The following is a 26,151-nucleotide window of genomic DNA, read 5'->3' as shown; positions in this document are numbered from 1 at the left end:
AAGATGAAAAACAATCCAGGAAGTCCAATCTGAGCATTAAATCCATGAGTCTGAAGCTTTAACAGATGCCAAAACCCTGCAGTGACCGATTATACTGTGAGACAAGATTTTACAACTCCAGAGTGACCACTTTAGAGCGCTCATCCCTGAAGCCTTTCCTCTTGTAAAACTCAAAAATGCCATTTGAAAATGCTCTGGATACCACAGAAATCTCAGCTCTGCCTGGCTTTTCCATTTTGTTTCGAGTGTGAAAGGTGCTCATTGTTCCCTCCTCTACGGTTCTCACCAACCATCGCTGCAGTGGGTGTTTTCCACCCTTCAGTCTCAGGGGGCAGTAACAAGCCTGTTTTGGTTTGGAGCACCACAATGAGGCGAGGAAGACGCCTCACTAGAGAACTTGCTCAGACAAGAGGCACAAAGATGAAACTTAGAATTTATTTCAAGCGTTTTTCAATGAATTTGTTTTCATTATAAAAACCCTTGACAGGACTCACAGGACAGGACAAACAAGGTCAATCATTACACTTTCACCATTGCCAAGGCCTGGAAAAGCTATGTTATGAGTGTGATGTCCTTTCAGTGTAAAGTCTATGGGCCAAGCAGGGTCCAGTGGGTGTGCTACACACATGCACTGAGCTGCACAACACTGAAAGAACATTTTGAGCTTTCTGAACATGCGGGTAGAGCAATTTTCATTCAAATGAAGGGGCGCCATCGGAGTGAGTGTGGTCTGAACTGCATCCACGCTTATACTTCAGGAAGGTCGTTCCTCTGAAGTGCAGTCAATGCTGTTGTAATAATAAGATTAGAAAATAAGAAGTACTTAGAGCACTTAAAGGTGCCCTGTGGCGTTTGTCTCCTGGCTCCAGCTCCATAACATCACAGGGATGAGACTGGTATTGATGTTCCTATTGAATTCTCTAGAAGAAAGCAAATACATTAACACACAGCATGTCATTCATTCCATCTACTTTTGTTCTGTGGGGTGTCACGGACAGGGCAGCCTGCAGGAGCAGTGGGTGAGGTTTCATCTCGTTCCATGTCAGCCCACTTATTACGCTGTAAAACCAGCTTCTCTCCTCCTCTCAGCTGAATACCGTCTACAGTAAAATGTGAGATTTGTTTTTCATTAAAACGACAGTCTTACTCACAGCCTCCGAAATCGTCATGGGGAAATTTAACCATACATATGTTCTCAACCATCAGATAAGATGACTCAGTGTCCCCTTGCGGCCATTATGTCTCCACCAGGATGCCGAACAACAGCTGTGTGTCTCGTCTCCTGTATAAAGGAGCAGAATGTTCAAACTCTTCAGACAGGTAACAATTAGGAAAACTGTCCTTTTCCCTATTTCCCTATTACTTTTATTTCAACAGGATGTAAAGGCATTTTGCTCCCAGTTAACCTGTCTTCTGCTCCGGTGATCCCTTCTTGTTTCTTCAGCACTGACATAAAAGGCCAAACCAGGCTGAATCCAGAGGAGAGCAACACAGAGTCAGAGGGCTTCAAAAGTGATCACAAAAGGCACCACTGTCAGATCATGCTTCCATTAGGATTATATTAAAGTCAGCTGCACACACCCACAGTATCACTTATTTCCTAATTGCAATAAATTGTCCAAGCTTTTCAGAGTCCGACTTCCTGTTAAAAGATTACATGAGCTGGCATTGGGCAGCTAACAGCAGGCAATTAACGGTTAGTATCCTCTAAACACAATTTTCATATCAACCTTTCCTATTGAATTACTTCCTCTCAATTTACTAATGGATCTAAAGGCCTCTCATATCTTTCCCCGCTATTTCTCTTCCAAGAACTTTGATATTAATGCTTGTTCCATGGTCAGGTAAGGATAATGTGAACGGCACAGAGCCCTGACCTTTGACCTCAGTCCATTTGGATGCTTGTAAATGTGGTATTCATTTTTCTGTTGCGTCAAGGTGGCGACTGAATGCCTAAATGAAAACTGCGTTGGAAATGAATGAAAGCAACAGGCAGGACTTGCTGTGAGCCAGCGCCACCTGCTGGAGATACAGAAAATGTCTTGCATCACGTTCAAGAGCACAATCATTATTCTAGGTCCAGTGGTGAAATGCAAATTTTCAGCATATTCTGACAAAGCAGTTTATTTGTACAGGGACTGGATCTTATGGGTAAGCAGTGGTGGAAAGTAATTGAGTACATTTACTACAGTAACGTGCCAAAGTACTCTACCACTTTTGGCAACTACAGTTATTCATATTTGGATTAAGATTCTTCTAAAATAGAAAACACTTTGTTACATATTAAACCAGTGACTCCCAACATTTTCTCTTGTGCCTGCTAACAAAGACAGTGTCTGACTGGGACTTCTTGTCATGTTTCATGTTTCAGTTGTTAGCAGTTCCAACAAAGACACATTTTTTCCTTCAAACTTTTCACATGGTTTCATTTAAATAACCATTAAAGGTGCAAAGGTGTCAAATTATCCAGTATTTGTGGCAAAAAACTAAAAACTGACTGTGTTAGACATTTGTTCTGACGTGTTTCCTGCCTGATTAATAATCTAACAGCTCCTCACTTCTATCTTGTGGTCCTTTGACAGGGCTCCACCCCTCAGTTCTGAGCCACTTGATTAAACTGACTAATTGTACATAAAGTAGTTAAAACTACCTCCACCTCGAGCAGCTACAGCAGTAAAATGATGCTTGCACGTTAATGCATCATTTATAACCTAATCATGTCAGATGTAAACAATTCGTTACAGTGTTCATTTCTTGGCAAAAACTTTGTTTACATCTACTTCTGATACTTTAAAGTACATTTTGCTGCAAACACTTTAACTCACTAACTTGTAATAGTTATTTTTACATTGTAGTACTGGGACTTTAACTTAGAAAGGGATCTGAAAACTTCCTCCACCACTGTGTCTAAGAGAGATAGACCCAGTCTCTGACATTGCCATATCCAGGATTTTAGAAATGATGAAATCATCAGTCCAAAGTCCCCCAGTGCAACCCCGCTCTCTACAAACATTTTGACCAGTCACCAAAAAGAGACTGACTTGCCTGATCATAATACAATTTACTCTGAGATTCATTATTATTTTCCCCATTTGGATGTAAACAAAAAACTAAAAAAAAGATTACAAGGATTTAGTGGTTTCCTCCGACATTTTAATCTTTGGGGGTTTAAAGCCTGAAAGACTTTTTGGATTTTTTCCTTAAAGTCAGGTCATAACTTCCTCCAAAAAAACACAAAACACAAAACAAAAACACAAACAAAACAGCAGTAGTGTTGATCAGTTCTACTGAAAAACATTCAGACACTATCACACCAGATGTAAAGAAAGCATATTGCTCATCAAAGGCTGGCGAGACACAGTGAGGCGTTGGTGCCACCAAATCCGAAAGAGTTCGTCAGGGCGACCCGGCGGCCGTGAGTCCGCCACGGCTGGGCTGTGCAGGGAACATAATTCAGGTCAAACTCTGGCTCGGTGCGGTCCAGGTTGAGCGTCGGGGGCAGGACCCCGTGGTAGCAGGCCAAGGCTGTAAACGCTGCCTCCAGGGCCCCGGCGGCCCCGAGCAGATGCCCCGTGGCTCCCTTGGTGGAGGAGACAGCCAGGCTCTCAAGGTTTTGCTGGAACAGCCTCTTGATGGCGGCGTTTTCAGCTGCATCGCCCAAAGGCGTGGATGTGGCGTGAGCGTTCACATATGTCACATCTGCCGGTGAGACGCCAGCATCTCTGAGGGCTGCAGACATGCATCTGTAAAGACAGCGGTCAGACATTTCAAGGATAGTTGCATCATATTACAACTCTACAATACAATAATATTGCTGCTTTACTCCAAAACCTCAGCACTTACTGAGACTGTAACATGGTCTGAAGAGGCAAAATTATCCAGTACATGGTCTGGTCTTAACACAAGACGACACATGTTGGAACTGTAACAAGGAAGTGGGAACATTTCTTCATGTTCTGTGGGATTGTCTCCTGGTATTGCCGTCTTTGGAGAGAGGTGCGAAAAAAAAACTTACAGAGTGGCTCAAGTAACGGGTGTCTGCAGCCAAGCTTATTTTATGTAAGTAGAAGAGCACACAGAGTGTACAGAGTGGCTTAAACTCATGATGGAGACTGCTTTTTTTTGGAAATTTGATAGCCAGGGTAAATAATGTCTAAAGCCAAACTATCCAAATCTGACATTATTTTCTGACATTCATTAAGGTGCAGCATGTTAAAGAGAGTTTGGTGTATTATTTAACAGAATATAAAGGAATACTGGGTTCCCTGCGTTACTCTTTTTGACTGCCTTTTTAGTTTCTAAAGCTGTCTACTGTGATGTTTTTTCTTTTTAAAAATGTTACTGTGTACAGTAAAATACACCTTTTTCTTGTCTGTATTTTTGTATAATGTTGAATGAGGGAAAAAAGCAAATACCGGAGGAAAATGTGAAGTAATAAATATGATTGTGTGTGGCAGAGATGTGATTTTGTCTGCACTCTTCTCCTGTTAACTATCTTGTGACTCCTCTGAATTATCAACAACCCTGATCCCAGGGTTGGGAAGCACAGCTTAAATAAGTGACAGCAGTTCTGATGATTAATTAAGGCAATTTTGTTATCACCTGTATGCTCCATCTCCATCTGCAGTGGGTGCAGTGATGTGGCTGGCATCCCCTGAGAGTCCATAGCCTAGAATCTCTGCATATATCCTGGCTCCTCTTTTCACTGCGTGCTCCAGCTCCTCCAGAAGGAGCACTGCTGCTCCTTCACCCATCACAAAGCCCTCTCTCTCTGGGTGAAAAGGTCGTGATGCCTGCGTGGGGTTGTCATTCCATTTGGTGGCAAGGGCGCGTGCCCTGGCAAAGCCAGCCATGGACAAAGGCCCCACACAGGATTCTGTTCCACCTGCAACCATAGCAACTGCATCCCCGTGGGTAATGAACCTGGCAGCATCACCTATGGCATGTGCCCCTGTGGTGCATGCTGTAGACACTGCATGGTTGGGACCCTTCAGTTTGTGCTTGATGCTGATGTGCCCAGCAGCCATGTTGACAAGGATGCGAGGCACAAAAAAGGGACTGACTTTATTGTAGCCTTTTTCTTGGAATGCAGTAGAGGTGCGAGCAATTTCATCCAGTGACACCATGCCCATGCCAACAGCCACCCCAGTATTGAGCTGTTCCTCTGCTGTATCAGGGTACCATCCTGAGTCCTCCAGAGCCATCTGTGCAGCTCCAAGGGCCATTACAGTGGCTGATGACATGCTGTTGATGTCCCCTCGAGAGGCAAACCTTTCCTCCTTAAACTGACCCTGTTCATTCCCTCTGGGTACCAGTGCTGCCACCTTACAGGGAACTGTCCTATAGTCCTCTGAGTCAAGGGCAACAATCCCACTCTGGCCTTTAATCAGGCGGTCCCAGGGTAGAGCAGTCCCTGTGCCCAGAGGACATACTAACCCAATGCCAGTAATAACAGCCCTCTTTTGAAGCTTTCCAGAGCTGTGGTGTCTGGAGTCTTGGTTTGGACAAACACAGACGCTCTTTTGAAAAAGTACCCTTATGTTCTGTGGTCTCAACTGGAGTTTAGTCCAACAGGATAGTGATAAAGCAGACATGCTGTAATATCTGTCAAATTTCACACAGCTAGCCCGTAGCTTTGGCGAATCCCCTCTTACGATTTAACTGAAGAAATGTATAAAACCAAAGATGAAATTTTCTCCAGACGCAACTGAACATAAGTTTGGAACTTACTTGTCCGAGCACTACTTCAAATTAACCTAGCTGTCACTTCTGAAAACATTCATAACACGATGAAACGAGTCCATCCTTGAATCTGCATGTAGCTATTTTTTGGTAGCACTGTTGAACGCCAGAATCGTTTAACTTGTAAATATTACATTAAAAATGTAATTGAACCGATAGAGCAAGAAAATAGACAATAATTTACGATTTACGAAACACAATTGGTGGTGAAATGCAATTAGCTCAATACAATATTTTTTTAAAGCTGCAATAAGTAATCAGGCGTTGATAAGTCAGCTACACCCAGGACCCAAAGCCAAGAATTCCCAGTTGCATATATCTCAGCATTAGCTATCCTACTCCAAGGATTTCAGTTTGTACAAGATATACCAGTATGGCTGTGTCTCCCGCGGTCACAACATTGTGTGAGAATTCAAATGAAGTGTTTTTAGACGCCGCCAAGTTGTTACTTACATATGCGGACAACATTTTAAGGTAAGGCAGAGAACTTAACAACGCAATATACCAGCTGTGATGTGTTAGCTAATGTGGGATTTATATACATTTTCTGTACAAATAAATCCAAAAATGGGTAACATCGTGTCATTAGTGTAACCGCTGGTAAAGCTGACCTCGCTGTGTAACCCACAGTGTCAAACCAAACTTGGTTAAGAAAATCTGCGATTTTTTTTTGTCCTTGAGTATCAGCACACGCCCATACACGGGAAGTCCTGACATAACTTTAGCATCATTCCCCAAGGCGTTGTGGTTAATTCGGCATTTGAGTGATTCACCAGGAAGCAGTTTTAAGTATGTAAAATCTCTATAATCACCTCGAGAAAAGCAGTACAATGACACACAGTACAACATGCAAAGTTATACAAAAAAGAACACACAAGCAAGGCAGTAAAAAAAATACACACAAAGGCACAATCACACATGTATGCTTATCAAATAAAGCAAGTCATGAAGACCATGAAGCAGAATATCAAAGCCAGTGAGTGCAGAGCTGAGCAGGTTTAAGAGACTTTGAAAGTATCTTCAGCTCCTCACATAGATATCCAGGGTGTTCCATTCATTTGTGACCGCTACAAAGAAGGCTGATTACCCCAAATGCAGTGCAGTGAAATGGTACGGTACAATCTCATACAGAAGATGTTCTGGGCGATCTAATAGAACTTACTGAGGGAGTGTACACAGAGTCATGTAGTGGGCAAGGGGCCTAACCATTTCTGATTTCATAAACCAGACACAAATTTGAAGATAATCAAAAATTCTCAAAGTTCAGTAAATTACGTTTCTCCAGTACCCTACAGTGATGGCAATGCATTGGCTTTTTGTCCAAAGTTTTTAGAGTTTGTGTGTATAAGGACTCAAGATGTCTTACGGCTGTTTCACCAGCCTGTCCTGAACAGGTAATCCAATAAGACTTATGGGAAAGAATCATGGTGTGCACAAATATCTTGGCTGCCTCCAGAGAGAGACAGTTTCTGAGATGTCTAAAATTTGCAACGTTGTGCTTAGTGGTTTTAACCATTTTTAAACATGTTTCTTAAAGTTTTAGTTTTGGTCCAGTACCCCAGCAAGGTATTTATCTGTGACTATGTCAGTCCTTTCACCTTTAATGAGAATATCAGCATTAGGGGATTGTACCATAGCTTTTGTCTTGACCTGACACTGACCCTTATGGAACACCTATTGCACACTTAATGTTTCTGGACAGTACGTCACAAACTTCGACACGTTGCATCCTGTTAGATAAATATGAAGACATTCACGTCAGTGCTCTAGATGAGAAGTTAAAGGTGGATAGCCTTGAGATTAAAACATCATAATTAACTGTATGGAATGCTTTACAAAGATCTAATAATACAGCAACTCCTCCTCCTTTATTGAGCCTCGGTTTAATTTGCTGTATTAAGTGCGAGCTAGCAGTTTCAGTGGAATTTTCTCTAAATCCAAACTGCATACGATGTAGACCAAAATTGGTTGTATTAAGAAATATTGTCAGTTGTTGCAATACAAATTTCATTGACATGTTATGCTCAGTAACAATAAAGACAATCTTGAGTCTTGTCCAATGACACCTTTCCTAGTAACCTTTGAGAGTATTGGTAGTATACTTATTGGCCTCCAGATTTAAAAAACAGGCGTGACAATGGCACAGAGAAGGAGCAGTGTTTAAAAGACAAGTTAAATAAATTAGAGTAAAGTATAAAAAGAGTAAAAATGTTTTTGTGTGATTTTAAAAAGCATGTTGTTAAAAAGCATCTTGAGTTTTGGTGTTTTTAAGGTGCTGATGATTTAGTGTACTTGTGACTCATTAGTCTGACCTGTCACACCTATAGGAACAGTATCCAGTTTCAATATGATCTGTGTATATGTGTCAGTGATTTGTCTCCTCTGCCACAGAGGAACAACATATATTTCCTGAAAAGCCTCGAGAACAGCTCTCCATCCTCATGTGATGTCACCTCCCAACAGGTATCCCAATGAAGAAAAGTACAGATCAATCCGCATAGGCAATCCTACTTTCTCCACCAAGCTGTTGCCCATCAAAGGAGCTGTGGAATGCCTCTTCGAGATGGGATTTGAGGAGGTAATTATTAACTCACTGCTAGGTGGCTGCTACAATAAGTTAAAGCCATTATTCATATTGTGCCACTTGCTTCATTGCCTAGAGTCTAATTTGGTCATTTGTCATCTACCTAACTGTGAGTAAATATTATAACCTCTTACACCTCTTTTCAGGCTGAGACCCACCTGGTGTTCCCCAAGTCTGCATCAGTGGAGCAGCTGAAGCTCATCAGGGAATCCATAGCAGCAGAGAGGGATCAGAGGCTGCGTGGAGGACAGCCTGTCCAACCAGCTGCTCAGACGACTGTGGCCTCTGCCTCGGCCTCGGCCTCTGCCTCGGCCTCGGCCTCTGCTTCAGCACCAGAGAGCTCTGCTGCTGCCTCCAGCCAGCCATTTACACCACCTCCACCACAACCATCCTCCTTGGTAAAGATGTGCCCATCCTTGGTTTAAATAAGAGGAATTGTGATTGAATATATCTAACATATTCTGCTGTATATCATTGTAGCAAAGTCACAGTGGACTTTTTCTGACCTCATCCATATTGGTACTGCTCTTTGTTCCTTGTTTGCTCATTCAGGCTTGTTTATTTAGCAGTTCTTTATTTAAAAACCGAGAGAGGTTTTAATATTCACCATTTTTAATGTTTGCCATAAATCTGGAAGTAGCTGCTTAAGATTTGCTCATATTGGCTAGTTATGATTGTATAAACATACTAAAATTTTAGGCTTTTAAATTGGTATAGTACATCTTCAGTTCTTTATGTTTTACCTCCCTTCACTATTAATGCTGTTTGATTAAGATGTTGGGGTGAAAGTAGTTAAACTTTTATGCCTCTGCGCAGGCGACAGCTGTGGCCGGAGGCATTATGTTTTCAGGTTGTCTGTCCATCTGTCTGTCTGCTCCATTCTTGTGAGCATGATATCTCAGGAGCACCTTGGGGGAATTTCTTGTTTGGCACAAATGTTTACTTGGACTCAAGGATGAACTGATTAGAAAAAACATTTCTACTTTTCGTTGTTTTTGGTACATTTGTAATCTGGATGTCTTCTTGTCTTCCTGTCAGGAGAGCAGTATGAGCTTCTTTGTGACTCTCCAGTCAAACTTCCAACACGTCATGCTGTACGAAAACCCTGAGCTGCAGCAGAAAGCCAGGAGCTCCATCCCTCACCAGCAGCTGTCCTCTGCTGCTGAACACAAGCTCAAAGAGGCGAAAGCGGCAGATCCAGGTTAAGTCCTCTCCCTTATTCAAAAGAATCGGGTGTACATTTGGATCATACTGAATACCTTCCTTTAAACAATGACTCAAAGCAACTGACTTGCTTTCCTGTTTTGTAGGATGTAAACTTGGAATAGAGGACTTCCTGGTGCTGGAGTTGCTCAGATGGTTCAAAAAGGACTTCTTCTCCTGGGTGGACTGTCTGCCCTGCAGCCGCTGTGGAGGCCCGACTCAGAACGCCAGCTCCCTCGCTCCCACCACCGACGACCTCCGCTGGGGAGCCCAGCGAGTGGAGAACCACTACTGTCAGAGCTGCCGGCTCTCCACCAGATTCCCCAGGTCTGTGGGTGTCTGTGTCCATGTGACATTCTGGCTAGTTCTTATTACTGCAGTGAAGTGTTCAGGGCCAGTTTTTGAGGTCAGACTAACCTTTGCATTAAGTTGCAGGAAGTGTTAGGCATGGTTTTAACAGTTACGTGCACACTTTTCCACTGCTTGTACATTTTATTGTCCTCACTGTCAACACATTTTAAACTGCTAAGAAGGAAAACACTTTCCTCTAAACATTCACAGAGAGTTGAATGAATTTGACCACAAAACACAGAGAGAATAATGTATTGCTTTCATTGATGTACGTGCATGTTTTCACTGTGTTGGTAATACCAGGTATAACAATCCTGAGAAACTTCTTGAGACCAGGAGGGGGCGCTGTGGAGAGTGGGCTAACTGCTTCACTATGTGCTGCAGGGCCCTGGGCCTCGAGGCCAGATACATCTGGGACAGCACAGGTATTTACACGACTGACACTTGTGGCTCTTGCGTCGCTCTGTTCAGCAGCAGGTTACTTCCACGCCTGTGTTTGACATATTAGGAGGAAATGTTGTTGACTTGGATCCTGAATACTAGTCAGAGTTATTATTTTGACAAAGACATCTCAACTCAAGGTCCACCTGCTAGCTTTTTCTGTCCCTTTCAACCACATCTCATGGTCATCATCAGCAAAATTTTGCTCAGTTCAATCACAACATAACTTTCTGTAATTTTAGAGACACAGGAATTAGTCAGTAGATCAAGTGATAATGAAAACACTGTTTAGTTGCAGCCCAAATCACTACAAAATAACTAAGCAAGCTCTGGAAAAGCTAGTTAAAATATTAAAATGGTACAAATGTATGATATTAGATACTTTTCATAGCTTCACATGAGAGTTTGATATACAATATGGATATCACATTCACAGGGGCATCATCACATTTCCAGCATCACAACGTGTTGAACTGTCATACTTGGTCTGAAGTCAGATCAGTTCATTTTGTGTGTAAAGTGTTTGAAAGGCTGAGGGGAAATCAGTTGTGTTCTCTCTCTGTCGTTTCAGACCATGTGTGGACGGAGATTTACTCAGTTTCTCAGCGTCGCTGGCTGCACTGTGACTCTTGTGAGAACGTCTGTGATAAGCCTCTACTGTATGAGGTTGGCTGGAGGAAGAAACTGGCCTACGTTCTGGCCTTCTCTAAGGACCAGGTCAGACAAATGGATGCTGCATACATACTACTACTACAATCAGTCGTTAAAAACTCTTCTGATATTATTCCAGTTTCTTTATACTTAAGATTTTTGTCTAATTGTGGTCTTATTTTAGAACAGTCATGATGCTATCACCTGTTACCTATCAACCGGGTTACCTGTGGAATGATCCAAACAGGTGTTTTTGGAGCGTTCCACATCTTTCCCAGTCTTTAGTTGCTGCATCAAAATCAGAATATACATATATTTACAAAAATCGATCAAGTAGAGCAGTTAAAGCGTTAAATATATTAAATATATTCTGTTTAACTTACAAGCACCAGATTATGTGTATGAGCAGGTAGTTAAAGGTGCTCTGTGGAGGTATCTTGTAAACAAACATGTTGAATCTATTTCTTTCCTCATAAAATATTTGCAAAGGCAGTTTAAAAACTGCATTGTTCCCATCCATGTTGACTTCCTAGCAGCCTTCTTCCCTGTCTTTAGTGGTGCACTGCTGCTCTTGCTGGCACGTCTCTGCTACTTGTACAGTGGTGGGACCAGTGGCATCCTCGTCTGTGTGCACGTTAGCAAAACAGAACGAGGACTCACGCCCAGTAGCATTACTAGTGCTGAAAAACTCCACTGGGAGGCTTAAAGAGTTTCTGATGCTTTCTATAAGTAGGTCTTTTCTGTTGTTTTGGGAGAATTTTTTTTTGTGATTTTACGGCCAATTAGAAGGTAGCTGGAAATGATATTCTAGTATGACTGGAATTTATGTTGGTATTGCTCTGCTTTTGGTTTGTTTCGGAGGATTATAGAAAAGCTATCTTATTCTATTTCTGTACGACTTGGGTTTTTCTTTCACAGACTGTGTTGAGTTTGGACATGAAACACTGAAGGTGTTGTGATGCTCATGTTATTTGTTTTGTTATTATGTAGTATTATAATGTGGTAGTTATGATTTCCTTTTTTTGTCTATTTATGTGATTCTGTGGTGATTAGTACTCCATTTGCACTAATCAGCAAAGAGCTGTGTACTGGTAACTGTTGTTTAGACAATAGTTCTTGTCCAGCCTCAACAGACAGTTGTCAGATGTGCTTCAGCATGTGTGTGTGTGATGCAGGTGGTTGATGTCACCTGGAGGTATTCCTGCAAACATCCAGAGGTTTTGTCGAGAAGGACCAAGGTTCAGGAGGCCTGGCTGCTTCACACCATCAGTGGGCTCAATGCCTCTGTAAGTCTGAACCCTTTTAACCTCGTTTATAAGACTAATTTGTGTGGCGACTGATGTAAAATGCCTTCTATCTGCTCTGATACTGAAGAGGCAGCAGTCCTTGAGTCCAGACAGGAAGAAGGAGCTGACGGAGAGGTTGCTTGTCGAACTGGTGGAGTTTATTTCCCCCAAGAAACCGAAACCAGGAGAGCTGGGCGGGCGCAACTCTGGCTCTCTGGCCTGGAGGATAGCACGGGGGGAGACCAGCGGGGCTGAGACAGGGGCCTCCAAACAGGTACAGTACATTATATATGTATTATAGTTGACCTCAGTCCACTCAGCAGTATTGCTTGATTTAGGCCTTAAGTCTTCAACTACAGTCAAGGATGATGATAATATTTTGCACTCAGTTTCCAGTTTATTAGGTCCACCTGGCTAAAACTTATACCTATTACTAATATTAACAACATGTGTGCGGTTGTGTGTGTTCTCAGGCTGAAGGTTATGTGTTTACTCCTACTGAGAAAGAGAAGAATGACAGGTTGCTGCATGTGCGCTACAGTGCCACAAAAGACCAGTACTGTCGGCTGTCCAACAACTCTGAGGTGATTCAGAGCTGGGATCAGTGTGTATGGAGGAAGGAGTCTGTCTTCAGGAAGGTGGAGGATGACTGGCAGATGGTAGGTTTTTTCATTCTGAATATGATTTTTTCAGTGTTATATGTATGTGCATGTTAACCACATCCATGATGCTAACAAGTGCACAGCGTTGATGCCAACATGATGCTCAGCAGGTGTAGTTTATTTTTCTTTCTTTCTTTTTGGATAGAGTTTGGTAGGGCCCACGCACTCTGTGTATGTTTGCTATGATCTCCATCTTGGTTTAACCGTTAGGATGCTAACATTCGTTAATTAGCACTGAACAAAAGACATAACTGAAGCTAAGGGAGTGTCAATAAATTTGCAAGGATTTAGTGATAAACCAGTGTTGAGCAAAATGAAAAAATAACAAGAAGTTGGCAATGAATGACAAGGCAGAGGACTACTAAAGTTATTAGGATCCATCCTGTAGGGAACATGAACGTTTGCACTGATTTTGTGCCAATCCACCCTTTAGTTATTTTACACAGTTTTAGTTAAAACTTTGACCTGCTAGTGGCGCCAATGGAAAAGTAAGAGGGTCACTGAATTCACTAGGATTCATGAATGTCTGCACCAAATTTCATGTCCACCTATCCAAAGGATAAAAGCTTTGTTGTGAACATGACTAACATTAGGAACAGTTTAGAAATACAGTATACCCTTGTTTTTCGCGGGGGTTACGTTCCAAAAAGAACCCGTGATAGGCAAAATCCATGAAGTAGAAACCTTTATTTATTTATTTTTTACAATTATTGTACAGTTAAATACTCTATTATACATTGAAAAGAAAGAACAAACCATTTTACAGGTTCAAGCATTTGTTTCTCAAATAAAAGTAGAAACGTTTTTTTTAACAAATAACTTCTGTACTGTACTGTCAAATAATAATTTTAATCATCGATGTGAACAGAAGGCTTCAAATTGCGGAGATTAGCACCGCCCACCGCGACCCGAGTAATTGGATTAAACGGGAGAAAATTAAAAATGATTATAAAAAAATACAAAGTACAGTCGGACAAATAGTGACTCAGGTGTATTTCACTGCTCTTCAGACTGAGCCGCTGCATCCTGACTCCGCTCTGCAGTGTTTTCTTCTTTTGAACCCCGCGGTGCAGGTGTGTTTGTTCGGGAGAAGAACATAGTGATAGGCAAAACTCGAAATTGCAAGATAATTTGCATGTACGTAATGTAAATTTGGCAAGCTGTTTTACGTACGTGTACAGATTAAACTGCAACGTTATTGACGCACAGGTAGAGAAGAAGCGGAGTGACTTTTTAGCCAATCAGAATGCAGAACACAATGCACGATGCAAATCCGTGAAGTAGCAAAACCGTGAAAAGTAAACCGCGTTATAGCGAGGGATCACTGTATCCCATAACACGACCTACAGCGATGTAAAGTTATATGGAAATGTCAGAAATGAGAAAAATCTCTGTTCATCTTTTTAGATCCTGGAGCAATATGCAGCAGTAGGCGTGATGCTCAGATTGTGTTTCTTTCTCCAGGTGTACATAGCTCGAACAGAAGGCTCCTCTGTGGGAAGAATCAGCTGGAAGTTTGATTTTGCTCCAGCGGGACTGAAGATAAAGTCTGTCGCGGTCATGGCCAGTAGCCAGACCTTTCACTCTGGGAAAGTCTGCTGGCACTTGCAGGCAGGCCAGATCACTACAGAGTTCTCTGGGGGTACGGTTATATAATAGATACTCTGATAAAATATACTAAATGTGATTGGGCACCACTATCTCTCCTAATAATTTCCTCTCTCGTGTTTGAACCTTCAGATGGGAAGATGCAGTCAATCCAGAGTCTGTCTGGCTCTTCAGAGTGCACTGTTGTAGCAGGACTCAGTGGTGGAGAAGGGGAGACGTCGTGGCAGCACTCTCAGCTCTTCAGACAAAGCTTGAAGGAGACAGAGGAGTCTTCATTTGAAATCCTCATCCACTTAGAGGACGCTTAACAGTTGTTTCACTCAACACTACTGGACCCCTGATTCTTTTTCATTGTTGGCTGCTTTGACAAGTTTAGAGATAATTGTTTGGATGATAGTTTTGTTTCACAAATCAGTGCAATATTTCAATGTGTGTCATTCCTTTTAAGATGATTAAATAAACATGGCCTAATGATAGATGAATGACGACATAAATTTGTACCTAGCAGAGTACAGATGTTTTCATACATTTTATTTATTAGCATTATTTGACTAAGGGCCAACTAACATAATGTGATGTGCAGTCTACAATATACACACCTGTAAAGAGTTTTAACCATAAAGCCATAGTTTTTGTAACAGTTGCCCCCTCTGTGAACGTGTCTGTAAATGTGATGCTTGGAGGCATTCCAGGCAGCAGACCAGGGTTGAGGCACATGTCGGCTGCGGTTGCTCCAGCTCTCCTGCCAGTAATAAACTGTAATTATTGGTGACTGTCATTTGATACTAGGCTGCGGTGTTTTCACACCTTGCCATGCCCAGTTATATTCATGTGTATAATTCTAAATAGAGCAAATTAATGTGTGGTGGAAGGGGCTGAATGTTAGCAAATAAAGATAAAGATATTTTTGCAGGCCGGTAGTCGAGTCCAGTATAAAGCTATGGCAAAGTATGCATTACATTACACTGTGTCTGGTCTTTCAGTGTTGACGCTTGAGTGGATTTTTGCCGCCATCTTGCGTTGAAACAAGTACATGGGCAATTTCCTATTGGTCGAAGTACCGGTGCCTCTGAAAAGCGGCCATCTGATTGGCCGATTTATCTGCGAGAGGATTCGCCGTCTATCTTGCAGATGGAGGAGCCGGACAGCGGGTGCTGGTGCTAGCTAATATTCGTTTGTTTCTAAATGAAAAGTATTTAAGTATATCGTTTTCGGAGCATTTCTGTTAAACTCCTATTTTATTCTATTGAGTTTTCACATGGAATTGTAAACCTATTTAATGCATGTGTTTTGTACAGTATTTATTTTGCAGCAAGTAGCCCGGTTAGCATCTTTGTTGGAAGTTTAGGCCTACTGTGCCACCGCTTGTCGATTTTAACAATAGCCGCGATACACTCCCCTCCTCAGCTTGTTTTGCTACATTCAAAGGATTATCTTTCAAGCAAATGGAGAAAGAACATGGGAGATAAACAGGTTTGGGGACCTTTCGACAACTGAGACATTTGTTATGCGGACGGACTTTTAATTTTATCGGAATTTACGACATTTGAAGACAAAAATTAGGATCACAAAGGAAGATGTCCAACGGCGCAGCAGGAAGCGGGGGGCTGGCTTGGATGGTAAGTTAGTTTGTCATACAACTCACTAACTTAAAGTTGTATTAGCTAAATGGGGCTTTTGTAACATCTGGAAGTGTTATGTTCACCTAAACACAGCGAACCGATTGGTTAAAAGCTTCGGCTAGCGTTTAAGTCTCTTAGCAAGTCCATATTGTCGATTCTCAGATCCAGAATACGCTTGTTACAGCCGAGCTAGCTGCAGTCTCCCATTTAAATTCTGACCGGGTTACAAATGCTGTAGCTCCGATGCAGGACCGGTTTCATTTAGTCCATAATGTTGACCGGCGAGGAACACTAAGTCAACTCATAGTGTTCAAACGAGCTGCTTAAGTTAGGAAATCGCTTTGAAGCGAATTTGCTACGAACGTTACATGTTGAACTGAACTTGTTTAACTTGTGTCACTCTTGTGAGTATGCTATGGGAGATGTTTGCTGCTGGGAATGAGCAGGGACTTTCAACGGCGCAGAGGTCGACACTTCATACGAGAGTAGTAACCGGTAGTAAACAGTACTTGCTCAACACAGTCCCCTCATCGGCACCATTATTAACACGAACACACGAGTGTGGTTCGACTAGCTGTTGTTTATCTGCCTTAAAGCAAAGTAAATGTAACAGTAATTTACAGTTAATTCCACGTTATAAGTAATTACCTCCTTAAAATACAATAACGGCAGGAGGCAGTCATACCCCGTTCACCCAGCAGCCGTGTGAGGTCTGCTGAACTTGTGTTAAACCTGCATTGCGCCCATTGTTCAGAGGCTGTTGTCACAGGTTATATTCTGTATACTCCAGTATACTGTAGGCACAGTACCTTTAAATCCACTTCCACAGGCTGTGTAATACGACAGTATAAAGATTACAACTTTGAAAAAAAAATGCCGAAATGTTTTAATGCAAAGTTAACATAGGTATTTTGGAAAGTTTTACCTGATTTAGTTTTTTAATGATTAGTTTGTGGTTCATGTTCAACTAAACTTTATTTCACAGATGTTTACATTTTTGAATTCCATAAGGAAAAAATGCCTTTTTTTTGTTTTGCATATGAAATATTAAATGTAGAACAAGTAAATCCATTTTGTTATTGATTCTAATTAATTGTCTCGTGTACTAAAGTGTAAACATGATTTGAACCACCTATAACCTTCCAATTACAGCATAATGACCAGTAGTTTGCATCTGTTGATTATCTGTCACCAAAATCACAGAGCCACAGAGAGGACCAGGGCGTTCTCTCCGTGGTGGCGAGCTCTGATAACCTTCTGTCAGCAGCACCACGCAGCAGCATCTGGCAGCTCCAAGGCTTTTATCACAGTTATGTGTATATTAATAACAAAACCAAGTCTTCCAAACAGGAGGCTGCGAATGGCAGAGGTGACGCCGGCAAGACGGAAGGGGCCAAGAAAGACAAGCCGGGCTCCAAGATGTCTGTGGAGCGAGTGTACCAGAAGAAGACCCAGCTCGAACACATTCTCCTCCGTCCAGACACATACATCGGCAGTGTGGAGCCCATCACCCAGGTGAGTCCAAAGCAAGCGGCCTTCTGTTGTTGACTCCAGGGACAGACTGAGTCTCTTTCAGACTGGCGCTGTAATATAACATTGCTAATTTCCTGTGTTGGCATTGTGTTAAAAGAGAGTCTCTGGATATTTCTTTGTAAAAGTTGTTCTGGCAATTTTGCCTTCTGAGGACTCGGTGACATTTTAGTAACATTTTCAGGACTGCCCAGGTGTGATCAAGAGTAGTCACATAAAGCTGGTTGGTGCTTCATCTATTCCCACTGCTTCTGGGAGACTCTCTGTTGGCTTTTATAGAGTGTCATTGCAGACAGTCAGACTCATTAAAATCATATATTAACCCATCACTATAGACTCACTAATTTGAACCCACACTGGGAAGAGTAAGTGTGTTTTACAAGACTAGTTAGAGGCAGTTATAGTAGTTAACTTTCTGATAGAGCTGACTGATACTGAAGCTGTTTTTTTATTTTTTGTTTTTTTTTTACAAAAATAAAGATGAAATGTTATTTCAGAAGACAGTGTGGGTCCAACACACACAATCATATAAACTCCTCATTCCTAAAAAGGAATGAGGATACAAACAAATCAAACATCTGTAATTCAGTTTGACATGTAATTAAATGTTTGTTGCTGATATAGGTCTGTGTCTCACAGATAACCGTGAGGATTTGCTGGTGGGACAAACAAGGGATGGGTGATATGACCTGATATTATGTAAGGATAGTGAGCAGGTCCGCTTCGTGTTGGGGTTTATTTCTCCATAGGAATCTGCTCACTATACATTATCCCTTTCATAAACACCGCTGAATTTTGGCAATTAACCAATCAGAATTGAGTATATAAGAGTACCATGTTCTAATAATAGAATAATAGAAATTTGACAGTTGTATATCACAGTACTATAAAAATAAAAACATGACTACCTTGTTTCACTCTGATAGCAACGTAAAGCAACACATCTTAGGAAAGAAAAGCTGATAAAGAATAAATTGATGTGTTTATTGGCTCCAAATAGGAATGAAAATTAGCCACAGGCCTACATGTGTTTTGGAGGGAGTAGCCTGCTCCATAATGTAGATTAATTAGTTAATGTAATGGGATTTATTCTTAGAGTTAGACAAGGGTTAGGATCAGGCACCTCAACAGCAGTTATTTGGTAGAGAACCCAAAGTACATTAGATAAGTACAGTATTCGTGTACCACAGGGCCTGTCTATCAAGAATATTTACATGCAGCAGTAACAGACGCACATACCGAGGCGGCACGCCTGTAACAACAGAACTGCAGAGCTGCAGTATGAAGTGTGGAGATAACGTTGGATCTGGATATGTGAAACGACACAAAAAGCAAAAAGGTTCCCACATCCAACCAGCTACTTGTTCTGCTAACGAGCAAAATATACAATAAAGCAACATAAAAATGGCAAAACTTACAGGTTCTAAGTTTGAAATTGGTAGTGGTCCATCCTTGAGCTTCAGTTTTGAAGTGAATCCTGCTTTGTATTGGCCCTCGAAGCAGTCTGAAGGAAAATAATTAGCACATGCATAACATTATAACTGTTAGCCTAAGAGTTTTTCAGTTGTTACTGAGGGGACATCAACTGGGTCTTCTCTTTCTCGGATGGTCTCTGAAATGAGAGAGCTGAGAGCTGCTCCCCCTCCTCTCCAAGAAGGAAATGTGGTGTTAGTATTTAAAGTTTTATTTTTGTGTTACTGTCCTGCTTTGTGTGAATAAATGCAACATGGAACTACTTCAAAACAGAAACTTGTATGTGGAAAGCAAAAAACATAATGAGTCTGTCCATATGCTTTAGTGTCCTATTATGGTTTGTGTGTAGACTTTGATCAAATTACAGCTGAAAAATATACTTATTTAATCGAGTTATTGACAGAAAATAATAAGTGACGGTTTTAATAATTTAAGTGATCTATCAAGTTTAAACATTCATTATTTGCTTGTTCCTGCTTCTCAGAGTAGAAGAGACATGCCATCGTGCTAACAATGTCCCTCCAACATCTATTTGTATCAATATCAATAATCACAAATAAATCAGGCTTTATACCTGTTAATCTGCTAATAAACTGACACATGACTCTGTTAATCACTCATTTGCATTTTATTATATTTGTTGTTTGTACAGCAGAATTTTTTTATGGTCACTGCTATTAATGTCTGCATTTTTTTCCCCTTATTCAGCAAATGTGGGTTTTTGATGAAGACATTGGAATGAACCAGAGGGAAGTCACCTACGTTCCTGGACTGTACAAAATCTTTGATGAAATTCTTGGTGAGTGAATCCACACTTCTTCTTCCTTTGGGACTCTGATCTGCACACATAATATAAAGGCTCATGTGTCATTTGAGATTGTTCCTCTGTAACTGGAATATTGAAGGTTTATTATCAGTATAAAGATGCCAGTGTCAGTCACTGCAGGGCTGTACAGTGCGACATACTGTGTGTTGCACATGCTATGAAATCGATCTGTGCATTGAATGAAATTACAGCAGAAGCACCTGCGTGATACAGTGTGCAGTTTGTGTGAGACAGAGCCACTTGTTTGTAAGTTGAAGTGATGGCACATTAGTATTCTACTTGGTAGTTGTACTCTTCTGTAGCCTTAACAATCATTTCTCTGGCTGTCCATACATCCTCCTCCAATTCTTACAATTCCATTGGGATAGCTGCAAAACTGTGACAGGAAAGCCTCGTTTTGTATTGCATTTATTCATTCTATCAAGGCAGGGCGTCTGTCCACTATTAAAATCATCATAAGTCACTGAATTTTCTCCTGATTTTTAAGTGTTTTGGTCATCATATATTTATGGTAGCGGATACTTGGTTAAAATCAAAATGCAGGGTTTTCATATCAGTATACTTTTTCTTATTTAGATAGTAACAGTAACAGTTTTATAATACTTCCCTACACCCTACATAATTAGTTTCTGAGCATATTCTTTTTTCTGACTGCATGTAAACTGGCTGCCATGGTATAATTTTGTTTGTCATTCTGGAAATAAATGTAGACTTAAGTGAAAGAGACACAATTACAGCAAACACTAAAGTTGAAAGATAAAATGCATTTCTGGCAGGCTGATGCAGGAAGGCTTCAGAAGAGATTCAAGGAGACAGATGTCAGCCTACATGCTCTGTCGAATTGTGTTAAAGAACAACTTTTTCTTTTGCATTCTGCTGTTGAGTTGTTACACTGCTTCCCATGTTTGTTTGTATTAGTCACTACTGTATGATCAATATGAATTTAATACAAATGACATTGTATGTATGATGATATAAGATTTGTACTGCTTATTTGTTATATAGCCATATGTGGATATTTTGTATAGAAGGACGTATTATGTCCCGACCACTACAGGCAAACATAGAAAATGTTTGTCTGAAAGCATTTCTTATTAAGGTTTGGACTGTGCCATATATGCAACATCAATGTGATTTGCCAGTCACATGCCTGTTAAAGTGATGAACTGCACTGCTTGTAGTTGTTTTTAGAGATGATAGTAGGTGTTATACAGTGCACCCGGAAAGTATTTACAGCACTTCACTTTTTCCACATTTTATTCTGTTACAGCCTTATTCCAAAAGGGAATACATTTATTTTTTCCCTCAAAATTCTCCCCACAACACCCCATTATGACAACATGAAAAAAGGGTTTTTGAAATATTAGCGAATTTATTAAACATAAAAAAGTGCATGTACAAAAGCATTCACAGCCTTTGGTCAATACTGATGCACCTTTGGCAGCAATTACAGCCTTGAGTGAGCCTTGAGCCTTGGATATGATGCCACAAGCTTGGTACACCTATCTTTGGGCAGTTTCGCCCATTCCTCTTTGCAGCACCTCTCAAGCTCCATCAGGTTGGATGGGAAGTGTCGGTGCACAGCTATTTTCAGATCTCTCCAGAGATGTTCAATCTTGTCCTCAAGGCACTCCTTTGATATCTTGGCTGTGTGCTTCGGGTCATTGTCCTGCTGAAAGATGAACCGTCGCCCCACTCTGAGGTCAAGAGCGCTCTGGAGCAGGTTTTCATCCAGGAGGTGTCTGCACATCACTGCATTCATCTTTCCCTCTATCCTGACTAGTCTCCCAGTTCCCAGAAAGACATCCCCACAGCATGATGCTGCCACCACCATGCCTCACTGTAGGGGTGGTGTTGGCCTGGTGATGAGTGGTGCCTGGTTTCCTCCAAACATGACGCCTGGCATTCACGCCAAAGAGTTCAATCTTTGTCTCACCAGACCAGAGAATTTTGTTTCTCGAGGTCTGAGAGGCCTTCAGGTGCATTTTGGCAAACTCCAGGCAGGCTGCCATGAGCTTTTTACTAAGGAGCGGCTTCCGTCTGGCCAATCTACCATACAGGCCTGATTGGTGGATTGCTGCAGAGATGGTTGTTCCTCTGGAAGGTTCTCCTCTCTCCACAGAGGAACGCTGTGGCCCTGACAGAGTGACATCGGGTTCTTGGTCACTCTCCCGATCACTCAGTTTAGATGGCCATCCAGCTCTAAAGAGTCCTGGTGGATCCGAACTTCTTCCATTTAGGGATGATGGAGGCCACTGTGCTCATTGGGACCTTCAAAGCAGCAGACGTTGTTCTGTACCCTTCTCCAGATTTATGCCTTGAGACAATCCTGTCTCACCGGTCTACAGACAGTTCCTTTGACTTCATGCTTGGTTTGTGCTCTGACATGAGCTGTTAGTGTGGGACCGTATACAGACAGGTGTGTGCCTTTCCAAATCACGTCCAATCAACTGAATTTACCGCAGGTGGGCTCCAATTAAGCTGTAGGAACATCTCAAGGATGATCAGTGGAAACAGGATGCACCTGAGCTCAATTTTAAGCTTTGTGACAAAGGCTGTGAATACTTAAAGTACATGTGATTTCTTAGTTTTTATTTTTAATAAATTTGCAAAAATCTCCCAAAAACCTTTTTCACGTTGTCATTATGGGGTATTGTGTGTAGAATTTTGAGGAAATAACTGAATTGAATCCATTTTGGAGTAAGGCTGTAACATAACCAAATGTGGAAGAAGTGAAGCGCTGTGAATACTTTCTGGGTGCACTGTATACTCTTACTACAGTTTTGTGTCCTGTGCTACAAAACTTCCAGCCTCTATAGCACCAGCGTGTGCAGAAAAGGTAAATGTACAGTCCTGCACTGAAACGCAGCCTGTTGTTGGCACTGCTCAGCAGAATTGGTCTAGGACTGGGTAGAGATTAGTTTCCCTCTGTGCTTGTCTGTGTGTGCCCTGTTTGCAGCCTGAATGGAGGCATTTGTGAAAAAGGAAAAGTTGACAGAGAAATCATTTCATTTTTTGTGGCAGCTCACAGTCAAAGCTGCAGTTTTATTTATATTCCCTGGCAAAGAGCAAGCGTGCTCAGTCAGCTTTCCTCAGTTAAATAAAGGTTAATGATGCATTTGTACAGTCTGTCTGTTACATGTTAGTTTTAATGACTCAGTGAAATGGGGGAGTAATGCTGTGCTTGATGCCTCTGCTAGTAAAGTGCACCAGTGTAATCAGTTTTTAAATGATGTGCTCACCACATGGGAGTGTTGTTGATGATTGCTTTCATCTCTGCACACTTGGCCCTGTTAGCTTGTGTGTTTATAAAGGTTTTTGATTAATGACACTGTTTCATTGTCTGGATATTACTGCTGTGCCCATGTAGTTACGCAAGAGTCAGAGGCCAGGAACAGATATTTAAGGGAAAATCACTCTCAGCAAAAATAGAAGTTTAAGTTCCTCATGTCTGTGTGAGGTCGTTTCATTTTTTTGGCACTGAACTGAACCATGTGGGCTACAAGGTTCTTATTCAGTTGCATTAATATTCATATTGTACTAAATTTTATACAGATATGATCACATTGTTGTTGTTTCCAATGGAGGAGGTGATCATGTCTCCCATTTTCAGAAAATATTTTTGATTAATGTGTTGACCAATTTAACTAATTAAATAGTTTTTCGTTTTTAGCATATCTTTTTTTTTTGTTTAGTGTAGCACTGAAACAACTTGAGAGTTTTCTGCCTTTTTTTAGTCTTTATCATTGTAACGTGAATAAATTTGGACTGTATCCTTGACTGTAATAAACTAGATATTTGAAGACATCACTGTGCCATCTGTGAAGTTCTAAAGAGCACTTTTTGATATTTTCAGACATATTACAGATGAAGCAGTTAATCGAAAAACCAAACAACAGATTCATTGATGATGAAAATAGTCATTAGTTGCAGCCCAAGTTATTATGTGAACACCATATGATAATTTTTCTTTTTCCTCGACAGTCAATGCAGCAGACAACAAACAAAGGGACAAGAACATGACTGGCATTAAGATCACCATTGATCCGTGAGTACAATGTCTCATGATATGATAACAAAAAGAGCTCACAATGTGGAGTTTGTACCTTGATAACATGCTGTATGTGACCTCCACATGCATCCTTTTTTAAAGGAAAATGATTTTCCTTTTCTCAGACTTGTTTCTTTATCAGTAAGCTGTGATTGTGAAAATCTGGCTGGAAGCCTGGCCTTGCCTGTATTGAGACAGCTGTCTGCTTTATGCCTTGGATATAACCAGGGCTTGCTGGATCCAGGCAAAGCTACAGTTCAACGAGCCTATGCTGAAATGCACCGAGCTCTTGTTTTTCATGTTGTTCACCGTCAGTCCTGCCAGCTGCATCCACATGTGACTGCTTAAACAGCACTGCGTCCTTCAGCCGAGCTACTGCTGTCCCTTACGTCCGCTGCTGTATGAATGATACCATTAGCCCTGCTAATGTGGTTTTATTCAGATGTCAATGCTCTTTCCCACAGCTCCCTCAGCCTGTTTGTGGTTGAACCTCAATTATTTTGAGTCACCACAAACCTAACTGCATCTTATCATCTCAGATTTGGGGGAGGGCACTGACAGATGTCATATTTTTTTAAAGGCAGCTTTACCCCCTGTGTTTGTTTAAGCTCGATCCCTTCACATATTAAAAAAAGCATTTCCACGCAGATGCAGACCTGCATACTTGCTCTGGCCCAGCAGCCAAAAAATGAAAATAACTTTTTTTTCCCCTTAATTTATTTTACAACATTTCGGCGAATATGGATAGATTGAACAGTGAAAGAAAGAACATTTATTTTTGTGTCCAACACTTGTTGTAAAAAGAGATTTCAATCATTCCCCTACACTATAAGACATTAGGTAAATTTCACAGCCCACAAATTTGGCAAGGACGGCAACAATAAATCAAACACACCCCTCCAGGCACTCTGCGTGTTCAGTCAGAGCCCATGAAGTCACACACTTTGTTTTGACTGCTGTCCATGTTGTTTGAGTAAAACTGAACACTATGAAACATCATGACTTATTTTGTCTCTACTTCAGAGATTTGTGCAAAACCCCACAGTATGCAACTTTAGACGTCAACTACAGTAAAAGTTGACATTAGTCCAGTACAGTGAGCTGCTGAAGAAGAAATCTGTGCTGGGCATGAAGACATTGGAACCCACGATAAGCAATTTATACAGTAATGGTACTAGATGTGTCTCCTTGCTGAAAACAAATTTCATAGTGGTTTATAAATAACAGCTAAGTGCCACACAGCAACAATGGCCAACAGGAGAAAGGACATGTGAAAGATCATGTCAGTATTTTCTAATTTTTGTATTAGCACCAGATATGAAACTTGAAACATCCTCAGAAGTTACTGTAACGTTAGCCGTTTAGCTCAGTGCAGTGGGCTACATGGCTAGCTAGCCACCGTTCTTCTGTGAGCAACCGTCTTTTCATTCCATTCACTGACTGGTCTGCATAAAGCTCTGCTGGCCTGGGCCATCATGCCATGGGTTGTGTTGGACCCTGTGGTGGCAGATTAAATCTCATTTAGTTTAGTTTAGTTTCACTCACGTGATCTGAAGTGTACGTTTTTTACCAGCAGACATTTAAAGCAGTTGCAACTTCAGTTCTCCCAATATGATCGCGTTCAAGACAGTGTTTCACAGCTGAACTCCAATGAACTGCTAACAGCCTCAGCAGATGCAGCAGAGGCAGTGGAGAGATAGAACAGGGATGTTAAGGACTGGAGGGGATGATGTAGATTTGCCCCACAATGTATATTCTCCCAGCCACTATGGTTAGCAGTAGTTACTGTAAATGGTGTCTCTTTGATTTTCGTGTCTTGAACTACTGCTGCAATGAACCCTTTAGACTGTGACCAGAATCAATCAAGTGTAGTAAAGTGACTTCAGTGCAAATACTGAACTAATTCATAATGAAATTAACATAATAGTTATTTTTTTATTTAAAGAACAAGTAAACAATACCAAAACACTGGCTTGATATTGGATGCCAGGTTTCAGTACTTGACACTTTTTGATCTTCTTGGTGACCAAGACACATTGTGTTCAGTACCAAAAAAGTATTGAGATTCAATACCTGTCTTACACATGATTGTATTTCAGACTGTGTGTGTGTGCGTTCCAT

The 26,151-nt window shown here is 41.2% G+C and overlaps 3 protein-coding genes across 5 annotated transcripts in view; 2 read left to right on the top strand and 1 right to left on the bottom strand.

Moving 5' to 3' along the window:
- Positions 1-2,140: 2,140 nt before the first annotated feature.
- Positions 2,141-5,779, bottom strand: oxsm (3-oxoacyl-ACP synthase, mitochondrial). The gene is made up of 2 exons (XM_041955774.1): positions 4,603-5,779; positions 2,141-3,743 (listed from the first exon to the last, which is right to left on the bottom strand). The coding sequence occupies exons 1-2, from the start codon at positions 5,592-5,594 to the stop codon at positions 3,341-3,343; spliced, it is 1,395 nt and encodes a 464-aa protein (XP_041811708.1). The 5' UTR covers positions 5,595-5,779; the 3' UTR covers positions 2,141-3,340.
- Positions 5,780-6,049: 270 nt separating this feature from the next.
- ngly1 (N-glycanase 1) lies at positions 6,050-15,439 on the top strand. The gene is made up of 12 exons (XM_041955674.1): positions 6,050-6,216; positions 8,206-8,320; positions 8,473-8,724; positions 9,365-9,527; positions 9,637-9,856; positions 10,184-10,305; positions 10,893-11,038; positions 12,148-12,258; positions 12,347-12,532; positions 12,732-12,917; positions 14,385-14,562; positions 14,661-15,439. The coding sequence occupies exons 1-12, from the start codon at positions 6,116-6,118 to the stop codon at positions 14,834-14,836; spliced, it is 1,956 nt and encodes a 651-aa protein (XP_041811608.1). The 5' UTR covers positions 6,050-6,115; the 3' UTR covers positions 14,837-15,439.
- A 217-nt stretch (positions 15,440-15,656) lies between these two features.
- The window catches only part of top2b (DNA topoisomerase II beta), a 28,313-nt gene continuing 17,818 nt past the window's right edge, over positions 15,657-26,151 (top strand). For 2 of the 3 annotated variants that reach the window (XM_041955482.1, XM_041955481.1), the window contains exons 1-4: positions 15,657-16,147; positions 17,489-17,665; positions 19,862-19,952; positions 23,964-24,027. In XM_041955482.1, the coding sequence (XP_041811416.1) occupies positions 16,106-16,147; positions 17,489-17,665; positions 19,862-19,952; positions 23,964-24,027 (374 nt within the window). In that variant the 5' untranslated portion in view covers positions 15,657-16,105. The remainder of the gene's footprint in view (positions 16,148-17,488; positions 17,666-19,861; positions 19,953-23,963; positions 24,028-26,151) is intronic. The other variant, XM_041955484.1, reaches the window with a different exon arrangement.

Source organism: Chelmon rostratus, chromosome 16 (genome assembly GCF_017976325.1).
Source record: "Chelmon rostratus isolate fCheRos1 chromosome 16, fCheRos1.pri, whole genome shotgun sequence".
Classification (NCBI taxonomy): domain Eukaryota; kingdom Metazoa; phylum Chordata; class Actinopteri; order Chaetodontiformes; family Chaetodontidae; genus Chelmon; species Chelmon rostratus.
The sequence above is the reverse complement of the archived record's forward strand: the minus strand, read 5'-3'. Positions and strand labels throughout refer to the sequence as shown.

What these genes read in the sequence shown, in the direction of transcription:
- ngly1 (XM_041955674.1), top strand. Translation starts at nt 6,116, where the DNA reads ATGGCTGTGTCTCCCGCGGTCACAACATTGTGTGAGAATTCAAATGAA. An exon ending in TCGAGATGGGATTTGAGGAG is followed by an intron (nt 8,321 to 8,472) that starts GTAATTATTAAC and finishes ACCTCTTTTCAG; the next exon opens with GCTGAGACCCACCTGGTGTT. An exon ending in ATACATCTGGGACAGCACAG is followed by an intron (nt 10,306 to 10,892) that starts GTATTTACACGA and finishes CTGTCGTTTCAG; the next exon opens with ACCATGTGTGGACGGAGATT.
- oxsm (XM_041955774.1), bottom strand. Translation starts at nt 5,594, where the DNA reads ATGTCTGCTTTATCACTATCCTGTTGGACTAAACTCCAGTTGAGACCA. An exon ending in GATGGAGATGGAGCATACAG is followed by an intron (nt 3,744 to 4,602) that starts GTGATAACAAAA and finishes CTGTCTTTACAG; the next exon opens with ATGCATGTCTGCAGCCCTCA.